Raw genomic sequence first — 18,605 nt, 5'->3', positions numbered from 1 at the left:
CTTATATAACTAACAAATACCTCCGGGAGTATTTAATGTAGCTAGTTGTAGTGCATCTCAACTCCATACCGAAACCTTATTAACCGTACCGCAACCATATCCAAAAACCAAGAACGCTATAATCCTAACGGGGCTTTATAAGTTACAAGCATCCTCACGTTCACCTCATATCCATAGGTTATCACTCGGGCCGGGACTTGTATCTTACACGATCAGGCTTTGTTATTATATATCATGGTCAGTTGTGTGCAACGAAAGCATCTGCACATATAAATGAAGAGTATTTAGTACTCAGTACAAATATATATATGTGTAAATTATGTACGTATCTACATGTTATGAGGTTATAGACAAAGTTACTAGTACTGTGCGGGGAGGCGAACGAGATAGATTTAAAATGCATGCACCATGGCCACATGCGTGCCTCTTTTCGGATATTATTACATGTATGGTCCTAATATCAATACAGGTACTCATTTAGATACTTGTAGCCGGTATATGATGTACTACATGTAGTATACTCATCGAGCTTTATAAAGTTCTACTACAGCGTGAGGTAGAATTGTCGTAGAAAAATGAGAGGTCTGAGATTATGGAGGCGCGGTAAATGTGTCAAAAGTAATTTTACCAATGGTAGTAAGTTATTTACCACCGGTGGTATAAGCACTGAATTTCAGTCATTGTGTCACGCTATCCTACATTAGTACATTTTCCACCGGTATAAACACTGGGTTTCGGTCTCTATGCTGCGCTATACTAAATAAGTAAATGTTCAATCATTAATGACAAAACTTATAACTATGAAAATTTCTCACCGGTGGACAATTTTCGTATATATTAGCATTATATGGCCCCTTTTGGCCAAAATAGGAATTAGCATTATAAGGTATAAATATTGGTATTATTTCCACCACTGGTGTAAAATAATTTACTATTTTTTTGTTTTGTTTAATTCATTAATTACATGCAACCTTACAGTCATGGCAATAGCCCCTGAACTACCCGATCTCTTCCACCTCCTCTCGCGTGTATCTAACATAGGAAATAAAAACACTAGTAAATCATCTCTTATCCTATTCCTCGTTTCCAGCGTCTCTCAGCATTCCCCATCCGTACCCTAGTTCTCTCCTCTCTTCTTCCGCACTTTCATCTTGTCCGCTTCTCTCGTATCTCCATCTCGTGAACTGTTTCCATATTTTTGTAGCTGCTTCGATACCACTGGCCTTCCAGAGGAGCTTGCTGACCGTATTGTGATCTTTATAGGTTGCTCAAATCGCAGCCGCCGCATCGCATTCGGTAAGTAAAATAATTTACTACCGTTGGCCGGTAAAATTACTTTTGGCACATTTACCGCCCCATACTGAGATTACTCGTCCAATAGGGCGCTTCAATACTTCTACAATAAATCAATCTCATTATGTAGAGATGGGTACCTAAGTGTAGCTTAATACATGTAGTAACGTTATTGATGGGCTATGTAGCTCTAGATCTAACTAATTTAGGAAATGGCATGGTTTAATCGTAATGTAATTACAGATACACATCTAATATCATATGGCCACGTATTAATGTACATGTATGTTGTTAAATAAATTCTATTTACTCGATAGTCTTCTGGTTCTGTGACTTAGCCCCCATTTTAAATTTACTTCGTCCAAAACTGAGAGACGTACCTAGTGCTCCATGGATATAGATATGGATTTGGATCTGGGAACTATAGTTCCCTTGTTGGTAGACTCAGATACCCCAACTGACCACCAAGTGGCCAGAGGTATTCCCCATCATCACCATTATGCTTCACCACCTTTAGGGGCACCGATAGTACTTCCACCCCCACCTCAGTTGAGGCATCCCAGAACGAGGATGAGAATGAGAACGAGGACGAGAGCGAAAACGAAAACGACGAGGATGAGGATGAGAACGAGGATGAGGATGAGGATGAGGGCGGGGACGAAATGGATATCAGCACCACTAGTTCGATACAGTCTGACATTGAAACCCTCCACCTACGAGTCCGCCCCGATCCCCAAAACCCTTTGAAGCGAATCATAACTTCAGTTCTCTCCAACGGTGAAGAAGATCCTCATCTCCCTGCTCAAAGACTCTGGGATATGGAGCAGCAGCTACAATGTGAGCTAGGCCCAGAGAGATTCCTTACGTATACGTTCATAATGCCGCCCCTAGAAACCAACAACACAGATACATTGCTCATTGTGGAGTTTATGGACTCATGCCGGAGGTTCAAATACGAGAAGTGCTGCGGGGTATCTCAATGGAACTTTCAGCCCCTATTGGGTGGGGTAGATCATTCGCGAGGTGAGGAGTGGGACATGGGAAATCTTTATGGCTTTAAACCGAGGAGGCATGATTTCTTTCGGGAGATGTTAGTGCCTGTGACACTGAGGACATATCGGAATCTGACGGCACTGCTAGAGCTGAGGGATCCATATATGATCTGTGACGAAGCAGCGGAAATTCATGAACATTATTCTGTCAAGATCGTCTTGAACCAGGATATAAAAGCTAAACTCGAGTTCACAAAGCATTTGATATGCGGGAATATAGAGATTGCTATACTGTTCGAAGTCCTGGCTAATGCATACGAAGACCAAAGGGGACTTATGCTTGGCAGAATTGGCGCAGATCGCAAGGTTACTGGAGAGGCGATTTCGTATTTGCAGGCAGTTCAAAGCGGATGGAAATTAGCAGAAATTGGGTTTCCAACAGGGTTTACTCTGTATCTTTTAGCATTTTTCTGGAAAGAGTCAGACCGAATGAATCCCATGCCTGTTGATAGACGCCGGCTGTTCTGATGGCATGTCAAATACTTGATGGACGTCGATAACACATGTATAACTCGCTTAGTAAGGATTCAAAGCTATTTGACTGATAGAACGTGGTAAACAGGTAAAGTGGAGTTCGAGAGAAGCTTTAAATTTGTGCAAGCCTTTTAATTATAGGTGAATCAAGAATTCTAGGGATGCATTAGCCTAGCTAGATACCAAGCTTCATCAAATAAAAGGCTTATTCATCAAATATCCCTCACAACTCTCAATTTCATCTAATTTAAACTAGCAGCCCTCTTATATCTTCAAAAATTTGATTAGAGGTCCTTTAAAACCAGGCTTATCAAGCATAAAATGACACAAATACATGGGATCTCAATCTTAAAGTTGTCTACGATCCGAAAGAAGTTAAATAAGTCATCACATATAGAAAGAGCCACACAAGGAATAGAAGACTCATCAAGCTCTTGCTCCAAAATTATATCCTATGCATATGAAGGGTCTCAGAACATACAAGATCGCTCGTATTTTGGGACAAAGTTCCGTGCCCATACTACTATGTGGGTGGTCAGGAGGCTCTTCTCCTGTTTACATGTATACGTGTACCGTCTTCCGGCTTGTGTTGCTGGACCAGAGATAGGTATAGGACGTATCTTCTCTGGCCTGTTTTATAATAGATATAACGGAAAAGGTCTAAAATGACACAGTTTTCGGTAGACGTGCTCTACAATAACACATGAATGCAAGATGACACAGTTCGGTATAATCCAAAACGAATACACCAATTAGTATACGTATTGGCTGAGCAATGATAATATCGAAGGGTCAGGGTTCAAGTTCGATCTTCATCTTGGCACACTCAAGCATCACCTCGGGCACAGCATCTACTATGGGCGGGTGGTCTAGTGGATAGGCTGCTCGTCGACACCGAGAGTACCCAGGATACAACCAATCATACATAAGGTCCTGGGTTCAAACCAGGGGTGGGGGTAGCAGTCGCAAATGTCTTAATAAGTCGCTGCAGTACCTTTTGTAATTTTGTACCTTTTGTAGTTTTATAGAATGCTTTGTTCTTTTTTTCCTTCTCCTTTTTTACTTGTAGTGACAGCGAACTGTGTCTTTTTTCATCATGTGTTATTTCGAAGCACACATACCGAAAACTGTGTCATTTTAGGCCTTTTCCGTAGTTATAATCATCTGTCATTCGGGACAGCGTGGTGTGTACCACACCGTCCTTGTAGTGGATACACATCATTCTACTGCTGTGTCTCTACGTTATCTTTATTCCTCGAGGTTTTGTGTATTCTGAGTTGCATACACCTTCCACATGTGCTGTGGGGATGTATCACGACTAGCTCTATTAACCGAGTGATTTTTCATGATTTAAAATACGCCAGGTACTACCATAACCACTGAAGATGCCTTGAATCGGCCATTGATGCAAATATCTCCATAGAGAGAAACCAACGAATATAATAAAGGTTAGATAGAATTCGCGTCCATACCCCAGGCTCCTCAGGGCGATTCTGAACGTTATCATCCTCAGAACGATCACTAATTATCACTCGGCCGTAAACTCCGACAGAGCCTCTCTCTCTCTCTCTCTCTTTGTTTGTTTAATTCATTAATTGCATGCAACCTTATGGTCATGGCAATGTCAGAGTCTCTCTTTGAACATTATCCTAGGTGATAGAAATATATCGATGTACGTAAGCCATACTTATGGCCCCCTTGGAAGATACATCTTTTCTCCACTTAGTCTACGGTAGGGGTTTAAAAGGTCCCTAATCATTTATAGGACTATCAGGTAAGAATTTGCCCAGCTACATGTACTTCGGGTGGTAATACACGGGTTGTGGGCTTACATGTGTTCTTTCTTTCTCATAGTATGAGCCCAGATCAATGTAATGTGGTGAGTTGATATTGGTCCGCAGTATAGAATTTATACGGAGCATTCTAAACAATATAATTAATACCGACACTAAAAACACTGATAGATTCGACAGGTCAACAGAAGACCCAGTCACAGGATACGAGTTATTTGATGCTTCGAATACCGATACTGGCAGGAAATAAAAGAAGGGCGTTATATATATTGCTTATTTTACTGCCCGAAACATAATATTAACCTTAGCATGTACGCCTATTGAACCAAAGTCTGTAGTTCTGTTCTATTAACCAGCACGCATCGCAGAACAATCAAGCGTCCTACCTGCAAGATGGCTAAGAGATCAGGGCGTGGCTATCTTAGCGTATCTAATACTGACTACTAGAGTCCTGAAACAGCGAGCCTAATGAACGGGTAACATAGACCTCTGGGTTCGGTCCGATGGTTAATTACAAACTACGAGTTTGTGAGCTAAAAATCAAGCACACCTAGTGTATAGTTAGGGATTGGTTCATAAAGAACTTGTTAATAGAGTGAGTTGGGTGCAAACCTTTGAACTGGTCGGACCGTTATGATTTCGTATGGACGTGGTCAAACAGACACAGACGCCTCATTAACTGATTAGATGAGTAGGAAGCTGCACTCCGCTAGGCAGCGGGTGGCTTTGTTATCGGAGCAAAATGGCACTCCACCAAGTAGACGTATCATCGGGGTGTGGTCCTCCCTAACGCTGCATCCGAGGGTATACCCAACAGTCGCGCACCTAGACAACTCCTGTACGTCTGTATATACGTACAAGCGGAGTGCGGCCTTCGGCCGCCCAAATGTACTGAGGAAATGAGGTGCGGGCGGTACTGCGATAGTAATTTCTTAGATTATTGCTGTCATTCTGGATTATTGGGTCATCAAAACGTACAGGCATGCACTAAACCTTATCTCCATCTCTCCTTATATGTAATCTGTGATATATTAGCCCTAGTATGCACTCTAAGTCATTCAATGAGTAGCGTTAGTATGTACATGTAGTTCATGATAAAATGGTATCAGGAAAATTCGACCTTCATATATAAAAATATAGCTGTAGTTCTGTCAGTGTTTGTTCTTTTATATCCATCAATTGCAATAGCTATATGCCTTTTAATGCCAGTTCCCTTCCGTCTCGGGAGTAGTTCTTTGTCGAATCATGATATGCAATCAATATTAGAAATACATGTAGTGCGCTGTAACCAATAGGAGACGTTCCTAGTGACGATGAGGAAGACTATATAGTTTAGATATATGTTCTTAAAATTACGGGATAAATATATATCATATCTTACCAAGACTTCCAATGATCATGGTGAGAATGTTCTCCAGTTTCCATTGCGCGGCGGCTCGTTGAGACTAGTCGAAGCCGTTATCGCATTGTTGCCATTCTGTGTGATCTTGCTATAGTTGATCCAGTAAGCTCTCCATACCTCAAGCACATTGAATTTCTAGCAGAGAAGGCATATGGCATGGACGGCGCTAGTTTGATGTAGTCTCCGCCACGAAATTCTGTGATGAATGATACAAAGACGATTTTCTAAGAGCATTCAGTAAATAAAATCGACGCTGAGGGTATAGGCATGTGGTTGGGACGTTGAGGTTGGTAATTGATTGCTTAGCTCTGCGGGCACAAATATTGCAACTACTATACAGCGACAGGTAATAAGTGATGGAACGCCCTGAGAGTACAAACACCAAATGTTGGTGGCGTTTTACCAAAACAGGTATTGCTTTGTTCCATCACTTATTACCTACCGCTGTACATGAGCATGGTGGAAGTACGTTTCGTGCATGGGAGACCTCAAACTGAGCCCTTATTATAAAGATATAGGATAACTTGCAGGTGATACACGATATATTTGTGTAGACTGCTCCGAGGATTTCCGGTTCCGGGCCGTATTGCCAACCAAACTAGGCTAGGGCTGAAGTTATCCAAAGCTGTCAAAATAACCGCCGCGAGCATTAGATTTGGTTCAGCCCACATTACCATTACTGGTAATCTAGGGTAAAATGTGCCGGTCTAAAACTCCACCGTATGTAGGGCCGTTCAAAAGTTAGAAACATTCTTTCTTTTCTTCATAAACATCGAAAGACCGATATATTAGAGAACAGGGCGAAAATGATATACAAATATATTTCCAGCCGCTTACAAGCTGGACTGCCACTTACAAACTGATAAGTTGAGATAATCGATCCGAATACCAGTCGAATATATACATGTAGTAGCACTGTATTTCCCCTACTCATCCGTACCAGTCTATCCAGAGCATCGACGTCCCCTTTTTCAAATTCATCAATTGATCAAGCGGGGCAAAGCGCATTTAAGGCGTCTCGAGCTTGCGGTAAGTTGACTTTCCCCAACCCAGCCCAACCCACCTCACAAGAGTAGTAAAGGATTACAGGATGAGAACCTAATATGAATTCATGAGTGTACAGTTCGATTACAGACTTATTCTCCAAAAGAAAATATTCCGAAGCTCCAAGAAAACCTGCTGATTACCATGTTTTACAGAACAGACTCCATTCCTTGCAGCCAACGCCTCAAAACTTCCTCTCTGTACCATGTCCTCCCATCTCCACCCATCTCCACGACTAACGAGGTGCTTTCTTCCATCCGGGCGCTCCGATAGAGAAACCAAAGCTCTCTTTAGTGAACGTAGACCGAAAAGTACCAGAGTCGTCATCACTTTCCAACCCTCCCGGAGCATAATAACCCTCCTCATCCTCGGACTTGATTTTACGCGGCTCGAGGGCTGGATCGGATGCTGGATCAGAGCCTGACTCGGAGTGTTGCTCTTCAGATGGATCATCTTGAATAACGATAGGCTTACCACCGCCAACTCTGACTACGGTGTAGGTGTGACCGCGTTGAGGGAAACGACTTGTGTTGGAAGATTTGTCTTGGAGGACAGACGAGGTGTGAGTCTGATAACTTTCTGCTTCAACTTCGATTCCCCTTTTGCCTTTGCTGTTGTCGCTCTGCTGGACATCGGAGGAATGAATCTCTTTTTGGCCTTGGTCGATTGGGCTTTCGACCTGGCGCTCAGTGTCAGACTGGCTGGTCTCGGACTTGGGACTTGGGGGATCCATAATTGTGTTTGCGGATGATAGGCGGAAAGGTAGGTCTGAAGAGGGGTTGTAGGTTCGGTCAACACTTTTACGTGGGGGGATCGTTGGTGGTTTCGCCGAGAGAGTCTTTTATCCAGTGCACATACAAGTTGAAGGGGGCTTGGTGCCATACTAAACAATCAATGCTAATATCATTATCTTTTTTTTCTTTTTGGGCGGGAGCCTCCCTAGTCAGGGCAACGAGATTTTTAACTATTTAGATCCAGATAATTAAAAAAATATATGCCTTACGGTGAGAGCATCATCTGATTTCTTTTGTAGCAGCAGTGTAAGGTTGCTTTGTTCTCATACGATACATTTTTTGCCTGAGTATGGGGTCCGGTTCGTAGTTTCCATTGAACTGGTGTTTTGGCTTTTATCACAGAATCATTGACTGTTGCACACACCCGATCTCTAGAGACTGCTACCAAACTCTGCGAATCACTGTGATGAAAGCTGCTCCGCGCATCTTGAGGGAAGGCAACAGGCCAAAACGTTTCAAAGCAATGAATCTACCGAATATTCGACTCTGTAACTTTCCCCAAGAAGTACTAAACCGTAATATGCTCTGAAGATCACAAAGTACTTAAACCGGCAATTATACCACAATTATCAAGCAGGACGGAAGTAACCAAAGGGAGAAGCATGTCGATCATGAGGTATCACTCGACACTTTATTTTAGGGGGTGCTGGAGAGGGAGGGGATTAGGGAGTGGAGAGAGTGAAAGAGTTATCATTGACTATAAAAAATATACTTTACTGCATAACCCATCAACGTACTTTACATAAACTTTGGATCATAGCCTTTACCTACTAATAGAGTTGAGGACCATCAAAATACATCTTGTTCTACAGACCGGTTCAACCTTAGAATTTATAAAGCAGAATGAGGTAAATCACACTTGGTAAAGGTTTCGATTTTTCGTTCCGATCACGATGTTAAGATAGAGAATCACAAATACTGTTTATAATATGAAGAGTATAAATTATTCCATTAACACTCGTATCTAAGGACTCTGTTAAAAAGCCCAGTTACTGGCTATTGCACGCCACAATTATGAAATACGCAGACAAAACTGCAAATACCGAAACATAAAAATCCCCAGACCTAAACCTCAAAACCAAAAGAAGAATTATAATTTGGGAAATGGAATCCCCAACCCAAAGCGCTAGAGGTGCAAGCACTCACTACAAGAAAACAGAAATAAATCTGTCCGACCCAGAAACCGAAGATTTACCATAACATCTCCCTCTACACTGCCTATGGCAAAAGGAGGGGATTATCACTAACAAACTTCCACAAAGCACTACTTCCTGGTGGTACGAATGTTGATGTTGACTTCCACTGTCTCCCCAGGCTTTCCCTCAGGTGTGGAAATCGTACCTCTGAAACCATTGTGAACAGGGGCCTGACCCAATGGCGATGGGACCACGGAACGATGACCGGCCCTCCCTCCGTGCTGGGTCATACTCATATTCTGGGAGCCCGGTGATGCGGACTGGCGGCTAGACGAAGAAACCTGGGACCCATGTCCGCTCATGCCCGACGCTTGGGACATTTGTCTTGAGGCACCGGAGGTTCCACACATTTGGGGCTCTGGCTGGCGACTGCCAGAAGAACTGTAGCCCTGCCCGCTCATGTTGGAGCTCATAGATATTGGTGCGGCGCTGCGGTGGCTCCCGGAGGGGCCAGCCGCACCCGACGTGTACGAGGGTGTCGCTGTGTGGCGGCTGGGGGCATGCATACCACTCTGGCCCCGCGAGGCATTGGAGGCTGAGCTCCCGGCCTGGCTATGGGTCATCTGTTGATAAGCGCTGCGGGCCTTCTCGTCAGAGAACCAAGCTGAGCTCGAATTCTTTGATGACTGGGGGGAGTTGTCGAGTACGGGAGCGTGTCTGCTGTGCCTTGAAGAGGCTTGGGGGGTTGATCCGCCCGATGCGTGGGACATGGGGGACCAAGACACATGGCTGCTGTCGAGTACGGGAGCGTATCTACTGTGCTTTGAGGAGGCTTGGGGGGTTGATCCGCCCGATGCGTGGGACATGGGGGCCCAAGACAGATTGCTGTTGCTCGAAGAGCTGATGGTGGACACCTCAGGTACCGCTGAGAGGTGTCTTGATGCCCCGCGCCGAGAGTGGCCGCTCATACCAGAGGCGTGAGACTTGGGTGCCCTCGAAGAGTGACTAGGATCAACGTGAGAGCTCTTCCGGCTCATCTGGCTCAGGCTATCGCCAGGCCCGAGGGTGGGAGCGTTGCGGATCTTGTCACTCATATAGGAGGACTTTACAGTGGCAGTACTTGGAGCTGGCATTGCGTGACGAGAAGGACGGTTGGGGTTATGTGAAGACATTGTGAGTGTATTTGAAAAATGAAGATTTGTTATGGTAGTCTGGTTTTACCTGGAGTGCAAGGAAGGAAGTTAGTGTGGTGTGAGAATGTGTGAGTAGTGGATAAAGATCTGGAAGGAAGAGGGGGGGGCCGTGGGTATTTAAGAATCATGGAGGTGGCCTACGCAAATAGAAGCTATCTTCTATCGGTGATTTTTCATCGACCACATGATGCTAAAGCAGTGATATGTTTGGTTCGGTCTCATATATACATATCTTGTCCAGCGGGACATGAAGTAGAGACAGAACGTAGAAGGCTTAGTAGGCTCTATGTGTGACTAGTAGTGGGTTGTGGTGGTCCAATAGTATGACTGGTAAACTCGTTGCTAGAGCTGTCTGTAGACGATTGGTAAGTGATAACTACATGTAGTGACTTGGACCGTTGGATGATGTTGCGAGGCGAGGGTGGCCAGTATTGGTGGAACGGGAATCACTCGGTATTGACTTCTATGGTTGTAGGATAGTGGGCGTAGTAGAGGAGAAACTGTGATAGTGTGAACAGGTACTTTGCAATTTGGCGTAGACAAAAGTCGGAACATCAGATCATAGGCCTAGGATGACACCGTGCTCTCGTACAGTCAATGACCATGATACCAAAGAGTGCTACTACGATTTTGAGTAACCGCATCTGCAGTAGTATTGAGAGTGCCGACTAACTAATAACACTAGCTTTATTTGTGGATTCATGAATGATAGATATATTAGGTAATAACCTGGAATCATTTCCTCTGAATCTATTGTGGGGTGGCAAAAGTTCTCGTGATTTTGTACGTGATGTATCATGAAACGACTATAACTCCACGACTATAAAAGATATTCAGGAGACAGCTCCGTGATTCTAAAGCTTAAGATTGATAGGGACATACCTCTTAGGTATAAATTCCAATTACCGACTTTGTGGATTGGTCTTTTGGCTAGTTGCTATGCGAAAATCACGAGAACTTTTGTCACCCCACAATAGCAATATAAACGACTAAAATTCCACTGACTCACCGCGTTATTCGAATAAGTGTGCAATCTTTAGTGATATATGCCCCAACTACAGAAATAAATCTTCACATTACTACAAATGATATGGGCCGAGTCCTCTCACACTGATCCACGAAGAAAGACGCGATCGGAAGTTGAAACCGCTGGAGTATATATACGACGTAACACAAAGAAACGAAAACGAGTGACCGCTCATGTCCCAGCCCCCAGCAACACTGTCAGCTACCGACCCATACTTCAACCACCGAATCCATCGGGATGGTCGAGGAACTACGTATCCAATAGGGAAACGGAAGACTAGGGCGCAGCCATAAATGGTTCAAATAGTATTGACACCATGGTTCCTTAGCACAGCTAGCGGTAAGCCACTAATAAAATTACAACACAATACAATGCACTGCTTAGCTAGCCGATATATCCTCGTTTACAAGAACAGTGGAGAATTCTATATAGGTGGTGCTTGCAATTGCACTCTGGTTTATTTGTTAGCGTTATTTTCTATGGTCTGTAAGCCTACATAGCTGATTTGGTCTGGCTGGTCACAGTCGAACACTCGGAATTTGATGCTCACTGTCCTTGACAATAGAGTACTCTAGGTATGGCGGACCTACTTATTAACCTGGTTAAGCATTCAGTAAGAGGTCTCGAAAGCAACACCCTGTTTTTACGACCTTTTGGCTGAACGCCTAATACATAATTCATAGACAGGATCTAATTGAGTACCTACTTGGGAGATTTTATTGGTGGGAGACCTACTAAACCGTAGATCTGTCCTTATCTAAAGTCCTACCAGTACGTACTTTCTTGGTTTCAACTTTAAATCTTCACCTTAAGAATTTGCTGTACATACTGTATTAGAGCTGTACTTTACACCCGCACTCTGAGTATCTCCATAATACATCAATATTACCTTCCCTGCCGTGGTCGGGTCTCTGTCTCGGGTCTCCAACACCCCTGTTCTCTTCTGATTGATAATTAATAATGCACTCCTCTCGGAGGTTTCAGACATCACCACAGATCAGACCCCTGCACTGCGCTACCAATAATGCACAACCCTGTAGATCCCGATGACGTCAATTGCCGCACCGATTACGGATCCGATCATTACCCCACATTAGTTACCACTCCGCACATAAAGCAGAATATGCAGAGGAGTAGTTAAATATTGCGGGTTTCCCTTCAAAGAATTCAACCTACAAGATATATATTAGCATCCAAACCTAAACCTAAGATATCTATACTCTACCACCACACCACATAGCCCAAAATGGTCCAAGTTCTTCTTCTCGGAGGTACCCATAACCCATCCCACCCCACCCCTCCGGTCAATGTCCACAGCTTCTAACCTCGTATACTTCTTATGAAGGCCACGGCAAGGTCGCTCTGCACATGACCAAGCTGCTCACAAAAGCCGGCCACATCGTAACCTCCATCATCCGCAGCGCCGACCACATCCCCGACATCAACGCGCACGCCGTCTCCCCAGGCCTCGTCAAGCCAACCGTCAGCTCAATTGAAGACGCCACGCCCGAATCCATCGCAGTACAGCTCGAGGGGATTGATTGGGTTATCTGGTCGGCCGGTAAGCCTCCCCGCTCCAGCCCCAAGCAGTAGTATATAGCCCGGGCTCTAATCAGAGGACTAACTTGACATTCCACAGGCGCCGGCGGCAAAGGCGGCCCCGAACGTACCATCGCCGTCGATCAAGAAGCCGCAAAGAAGTACATCAGCGCCTCTCTCGCCGCCCCTTCCGTGTCCAAGTTCCTGATGGTCTCCGCGCTGATCTCGCGGCGCGAGCCAGCGCCGTACTGGGGCGAGGAGGACGTTGCGTCGTTCCGCACGGGGTGGAAGGCGATTCCGACGTACTGCGAGGCGAAGCTGCAGGCGGATATTTGGCTGTATGATGAGAGCCGGAAGTTGGAGAAGGCCGGGGGGAAGAGCGTGGGGTGGGAGGATATACATTTGAGGCCCGGGTCGCTCTCGGATAAGGAGGCGACGGGGAAGGTCGATTTGGGCAGGGCTAGGGCGAAAGGGGAAGTGAGTAGGGCGGATGTGGCAGCGGTCGGGGTGGCGCTGTTGGAGAGGGGGGATGTGGCAGGGTTGTGGGTGGATTTGGTGGAGGGCGAGGAGGAGATTGGAGAGGCGGTGGAGAGGGTGGTGAAGGGGAAGATTACGGCGAGGACGGACGCGGAGTAGAGCCACCGCTAAGATAGTACTAGAATCTCGAGTTTCAGCCAAATTCAGAGTTATCATCACCTTTTGTCGCTGAGAATAATGTAGTTATTCATCCTTGGATAGGTGAAGGCTTACGAAACGCCAATTCAGTAATAGAATACTTTCTTTGAGCTACCATATTCCCTGACACAAAGGCGAACCAAACACTCCAAGAAATACGAATGCAAAACCCACGAAATGTAGGTGCATAAGGTTGTACGGAAAGGGTCTAAAATGAAAGAACTTTCGTAAGCGTGCTTCAGAAGATCGAAAATGGTACGGTTCGCTATGTCCCAAAATGAAAGATATGATCAAGCTGTTGAATGAGCTACATGCATTGATTATATACACTAGTAGAATAGGTAAAAGTCAGCATCGACAGCACAAGAGAAGATACTAGGTAAAGCAAGCGAGAAAAGAGAATTACCTAAAGCGAAATAAGACAGCTAAGAAGGACCCTTTCTGAAGCCGGTCTATCCAGGATATGCCTTCTCGCTGAAGTCCTAATTATAGACCACAGAGTTCGGTTTTTCCATACAAATTCTGAGAGCACGTCTGGTGAAAACTGTGTGTGTGAGTAGGGCATTCAACACTTTTACATGTAGCTACGTTTGCCCTTTGTCTTTGTTGTACCAAGCTAACGGCCATGCAATACAGAGAATTTGATCTATCCTTAATCGACAGCTTTTTATCTCACACTGATCTTACGTTGCGACTGCTTACCAAAGTTACCATTCTATCCGGAGTTCACAGCCACAACAAAAAGTAGGGTTGGGGGAAACATTCCAAGGTCCAAGGCCCGAGGCTCTGACTTCACCATCCGTATACATTTCAGAGGTTGGTTACTCGTCCACATACATGTATGATCATGAATCGTCTAACAATAAGTGAGCGGGGATGCCTTATAATACCTTCTTTTTGAATGGCCCATACGTAACGTACGGGAGACAGACACCCAAGCTGTGCATCCCGGCCTCTGCCAAGAACGCCACCACAGAATCTCACTCGGTCCTACTGCATCTCTACAGGGCGCACTACCCATCACGCCAAGCTACCGCGCCAAATCCTGATGGCCGGCTATCCTTGAACCTCAACCTCAAATTCCATCATCGATCCGAACGGCATCACCGACAACGACCACACAGCCAGCAATGTCCTTCCGCCTGCTCACCACCTCGCGGGTAACTCTTCAATTCCCCCTTCACCAAATTGTTGATATTCTGCTAACTAATTGTAGCCCGCCGCCTTTGCGGGCGCTGCACTCACCACGGCGTTCTTCACCACCTCAACCGTATATGCCGACGAGGCCATCACCCGCCCCGTACCTCCCCCGCACCCCCTTCCGCAGGCCAATTGCCGCCGCTGACACACCCACCAGGTTAAAAAATCACTCTACGACCCCCCAGCCCCCGAGCCGTCGGTCTCCACCCCCGAGTCCCACACCCGCACCCCAACCCCCACCGACCGCCTCGCCGTGCACATCGGCACCGCCCGCCGCTTCGTCACTGCCCACGCCGCCCTCGCACAGCGCGAGATCGACTCCGCCTTCAGCAAGTACCTCTCAGTCGAGTCCACCGTCACCTCCACCATCGCCTCGCTCGCGCCCCCGCGCTCCTCAGAGGAGAAGGTCGTGCCGGGGCTCCTCTATGTTGCGGTGAGCACCATGGCGGGGTCGATCCTCGTAAGGAGGAGGATGCTGCCCATTAGGGTGGTGACACCGCTGGTGGTCGCCGTGGGCGCCGGATGGTATTTCATGCCCGAGACGAGCAGGAATGTGGGTGATTTGGTGTGGGAGTGGGAGAAGAAGGTGCCGCAGGTGGCGGAGACGCACTTGGCGGTCAGGGAGGGTGTGGAGAAGAGTATTAGGGAGAGTGCGAGGGTGTTGGTGGAGAGTAGGAAGGCGGTGGATGGGGTTGTGACGGATGCGAGGAGGACAGTGGAGGGGTGGGTGAAGAAGAGTGGCGGGGATAACTAGAGGGAGAGGGAGGGAGTGGAAAACTTCTTACTGCCCCCCTCCTGCCCGTTGGTGGGTGGTGTATAGATGTGCTTTTTTTCTTTCGTTCCTGGCTTTCTTTGCGTTGGTTTGTTTGTTCCTGTTTTCTCGTGACAGATAAAATTATATACGGAATAGGATCCAATACCACTAGACTTTTAGACTGTTGGTTTCTTTTTTTAATTGTGATTGTGATTAATTGTTGTAGTTGGCTAAAGGAAATCGACCATTTCTGACAAGAGGGTGGGTGGCCAGTGGGTCGGGTCACGACGAGCCATTGAACAATGGGTTAGGTTCAAGTAGAATCTCTTGATTCTTGTAAGTACAGACCGCCACGGTTCGCGGACCGAGGTGGACCACGGTATAGTGATTAACAAGAGATACATTTATGTTTTAAGGGGGCTATACATACAGGTCTGGGATTGGAATAATTTTTATCGATTTCAACTGTGGTACAATCGGTCAGAACGAGATCACTTATTGTCGGACAGATTCCGAGGTGGACACAAGGAAGGGTCGGGGTACAGAAGTTTTGGTAACTTTTGGTTGCCGTTGCAACACAAAACTTGTATGGTAACACCATACAAAATCAGACTCAAAAACTTCTGTCCTAATACTATGAACTACTTGTGTTCCTGTGGTAGTAGAGAGACCATACGGGTTTACACAGCGCCAGATTCACACGCGGCTGGATGATATATTCCTTGTGGCCGAGGCGTTTGGTATATACATAACTCCGTCACCATAAGTGATTAGATTTCAAGCAGTAGCTACCGATATATATCACAGACTCGTAAATATGTAATGAAATTGAACCCGTTTATCTGACTACCTCAAACATCTTAAATATCTACCAGCCCCATGCCGGGAGCCTAATAATCACGTCCCTTGGACTGAATTTCTCAATGTTAACAAGTAGAGAGGGGAAGCTCGGATTCAGACTTCGGTGGTTCCACGAATACATATAACTATCTTCTTCAAGTTGTCTGGAGGTGATAAGCTATGCCTTGGGCGGATGAAACGCTCAAATTCGCAGCCTAGACCGCGCACGCGCTTAGTCAAGTAAACCTCTTGCCTTTTATGTGCAGTAATAGTAATGCAGTCAATCGAAAATCAGCACGAGTTACTAGTATCAGGTGAAAGAGGAAAGCCCCGAATTTAAGAGCTTCATCCGTCCAAGGGATAGTGATGTATGGAGCTCTAATATAGGGCTCTAGACTAGACGGTATTACCAAAACTGGCCTATCCAAAAAACCGCTCTCCCGCCATGTCACCCACAGATGGGCCATAAAGATTCGAGTAATGCGGGATATACCATGAGACGGGAAAGCGGATATGGTATGTACGTAGTATGAAGGTTATCACTCCGAGGTTCTTGACGAATTGAAGTCTAGCGACACCTTTGGTTAGCTGGGGATCGTCAGGTGAGTAAAAATGCCAGGGAAGGGATATACATGTAGGATATCTGGCGGAGCCCCGCTTGTTAACTCGGCGGTGCAGGATCAAGATCTGGAATCAAGGCCTTTGAGATTGTTGGCATTGAGAATTCGCTCATGAAGCTAGCTGTACTGACTCAAAGCATAATGTTGGAAATACATGTAAGTATTTCCGCAGTAGCTCCCCTAGTGAAGGCGGCTGTGGGGGATTGACATGGAGCTTTCCGTTGCGGCCAGTCCTAACCGATCCTAGTGTAGTGTAGTCACCCAAAACCACCACCAAAGTGCCGAAGCACAACAACGTCGTTGCTTTGCTTTTTGGTTGTATGCGGGTGCGAGCTTATCTGGATAAGTGCCACGGGAAGAATGGTATTCGGGGTACGTGCATGTTTCGTTTTGGGAGGGGCACATAGAGGCCGAATTCTAGAACATTTGGACATTCCTATCTTGGTGAGAAGGGGGATCGTTTTCTGTAACACCAAGTAAACACTGGACGAATCGGAGCACAGACCAGAAACCGTCCTTGGCGCCGCGTACTCCACGTGAATCACGGTATATCACTCGTGTGTATGTTAACGAGGAAGGATCAGCTTTCCTCAGCATATCATGCACTAGTGTACGTACCTCCCCCCCCCCCCCCCAACTCTCGTAGCTCTCTTCCAAAGTTAAACAAAGTACTTCCATGATCATGAGCTCCATGTGACTGAACATGTGCCGTGTCGAGCATTTGGTGTAGTCTAGACATCTCTAGCATAAAGAAATGTGGTCAATAAGGCGGTATTTCCACCTATTTCGCCTTGGGACACGCAACGCAAGACAGTAGATCTATAGCAACGAGGCCTTTGGGGTTGGAAGAGCTCCTCCATGGACGTCGAGGTTCAAGATACCTCAAAAAACTCACGATACTAGGGGACATACCTTCATCCACCAAAAGAATGCTTTAATCATTTGGAGAGAAGGGTTGCTCTCAAAGTGTACTCTCTTTGAGTGAGCTGCTGGGCTAGACCACAATGCCGAATTTATTTTCGGGTCACTACATCGACGGATTGTTTGAATTCAGATATCCTTGGGAATTCAGATATCCTTGGGAATGGAGTAGTGTTGTGCACCTTGCCGCCCTTGTGGCTTAGGCGGGTTAATCAATATGCTTATTTAGCCTTGATATACACGGAACTTAATCAATTCGAGCCATGAAACGTATCTACGTATACGAGAATGGAATATCTTCCGGTACCAATTCGAACTTTGGGCCGAGGTAACTACCTTACAATGGATTTGATTTACTCTATGAAACTGTTCCTATTATTCGTTGCTAGTTATAATTAGATATTGGATTAAGGAAACTCATCTTTGAATACCCAGGTGAAGTTGGGGGACGGCGGTATATTGAGCAGATTCTGCATGGCTCAGCAGTTGGTTTCTGAAATCGGCGGTAATTCACCTATTCATCAGCTCAGCTGATGTAAGTGGGGAACATTTCACCTTGAATGTATCTAATTACCTCGAGCTGCATTTGAAAATCGACGATCCCCCATCACATATATGAAGCCAATTTAATTAATTAGAGGTCCGTGCACATAGATCTACAGTCGCAACTCGATATGCCGGATTGCCAAGATTCGAAGGATTTCATACGGGATAGCAAGGGATCCGGCGTATTGAGATCCGGCATATCGAGTTGCGACTGTAATTCTACCGTTGGGTTTCTATCTATGTTAACAGAATACCTGCATACCTCAGATGTTATTTCTAATTTCTTTCTTTCTTTCTTTCTT

General features: G+C 45.7%; 5 protein-coding genes across 5 annotated transcripts; 3 read left to right on the top strand and 2 right to left on the bottom strand.

The window, feature by feature from the left end:
• Positions 1-1,695: 1,695 nt before the first annotated feature.
• Positions 1,696-2,813, top strand: LAJ45_11383 (uncharacterized protein; the record flags this gene model as incomplete). The annotated part of the gene is made up of 2 exons (XM_046120891.1): positions 1,696-1,771; positions 1,843-2,813. The coding sequence occupies 2 exons, from the start codon at positions 1,696-1,698 to the stop codon at positions 2,811-2,813; spliced, it is 1,047 nt and encodes a 348-aa protein (XP_045965919.1).
• Positions 2,814-7,293: 4,480 nt separating this feature from the next.
• LAJ45_11382 (uncharacterized protein) lies at positions 7,294-7,791 on the bottom strand (the record flags this gene model as incomplete). Its single annotated transcript, XM_046120890.1, has 1 exon — positions 7,294-7,791. The coding sequence occupies one exon, from the start codon at positions 7,789-7,791 to the stop codon at positions 7,294-7,296; it is 498 nt and encodes a 165-aa protein (XP_045965918.1).
• A 1,325-nt stretch (positions 7,792-9,116) lies between these two features.
• On the bottom strand, positions 9,117-10,160 carry LAJ45_11381 (uncharacterized protein; the record flags this gene model as incomplete). Its single annotated transcript, XM_046120889.1, has 1 exon — positions 9,117-10,160. The coding sequence occupies one exon, from the start codon at positions 10,158-10,160 to the stop codon at positions 9,117-9,119; it is 1,044 nt and encodes a 347-aa protein (XP_045965917.1).
• A 2,294-nt stretch (positions 10,161-12,454) lies between these two features.
• On the top strand, positions 12,455-13,383 carry LAJ45_11380 (uncharacterized protein; the record flags this gene model as incomplete). Its single annotated transcript, XM_046120888.1, has 3 exons — positions 12,455-12,479; positions 12,554-12,769; positions 12,848-13,383. The coding sequence occupies 3 exons, from the start codon at positions 12,455-12,457 to the stop codon at positions 13,381-13,383; spliced, it is 777 nt and encodes a 258-aa protein (XP_045965916.1).
• Positions 13,384-14,552: 1,169 nt separating this feature from the next.
• LAJ45_11379 (uncharacterized protein) lies at positions 14,553-15,376 on the top strand (the record flags this gene model as incomplete). Its single annotated transcript, XM_046120887.1, has 3 exons — positions 14,553-14,582; positions 14,639-14,722; positions 14,780-15,376. The coding sequence occupies 3 exons, from the start codon at positions 14,553-14,555 to the stop codon at positions 15,374-15,376; spliced, it is 711 nt and encodes a 236-aa protein (XP_045965915.1).
• Between the last annotated feature and the right edge of the window lie 3,229 nt (positions 15,377-18,605).

Source organism: Morchella importuna (assembly GCF_003444635.1).
Source record: "Morchella importuna strain M04M26 chromosome Unknown Morimp01GS066, whole genome shotgun sequence".
NCBI classification, from domain to species: Eukaryota; Fungi; Ascomycota; class Pezizomycetes; order Pezizales; family Morchellaceae; genus Morchella; species Morchella importuna.
This window is presented reverse-complemented; position numbering and strand designations above follow the sequence as displayed.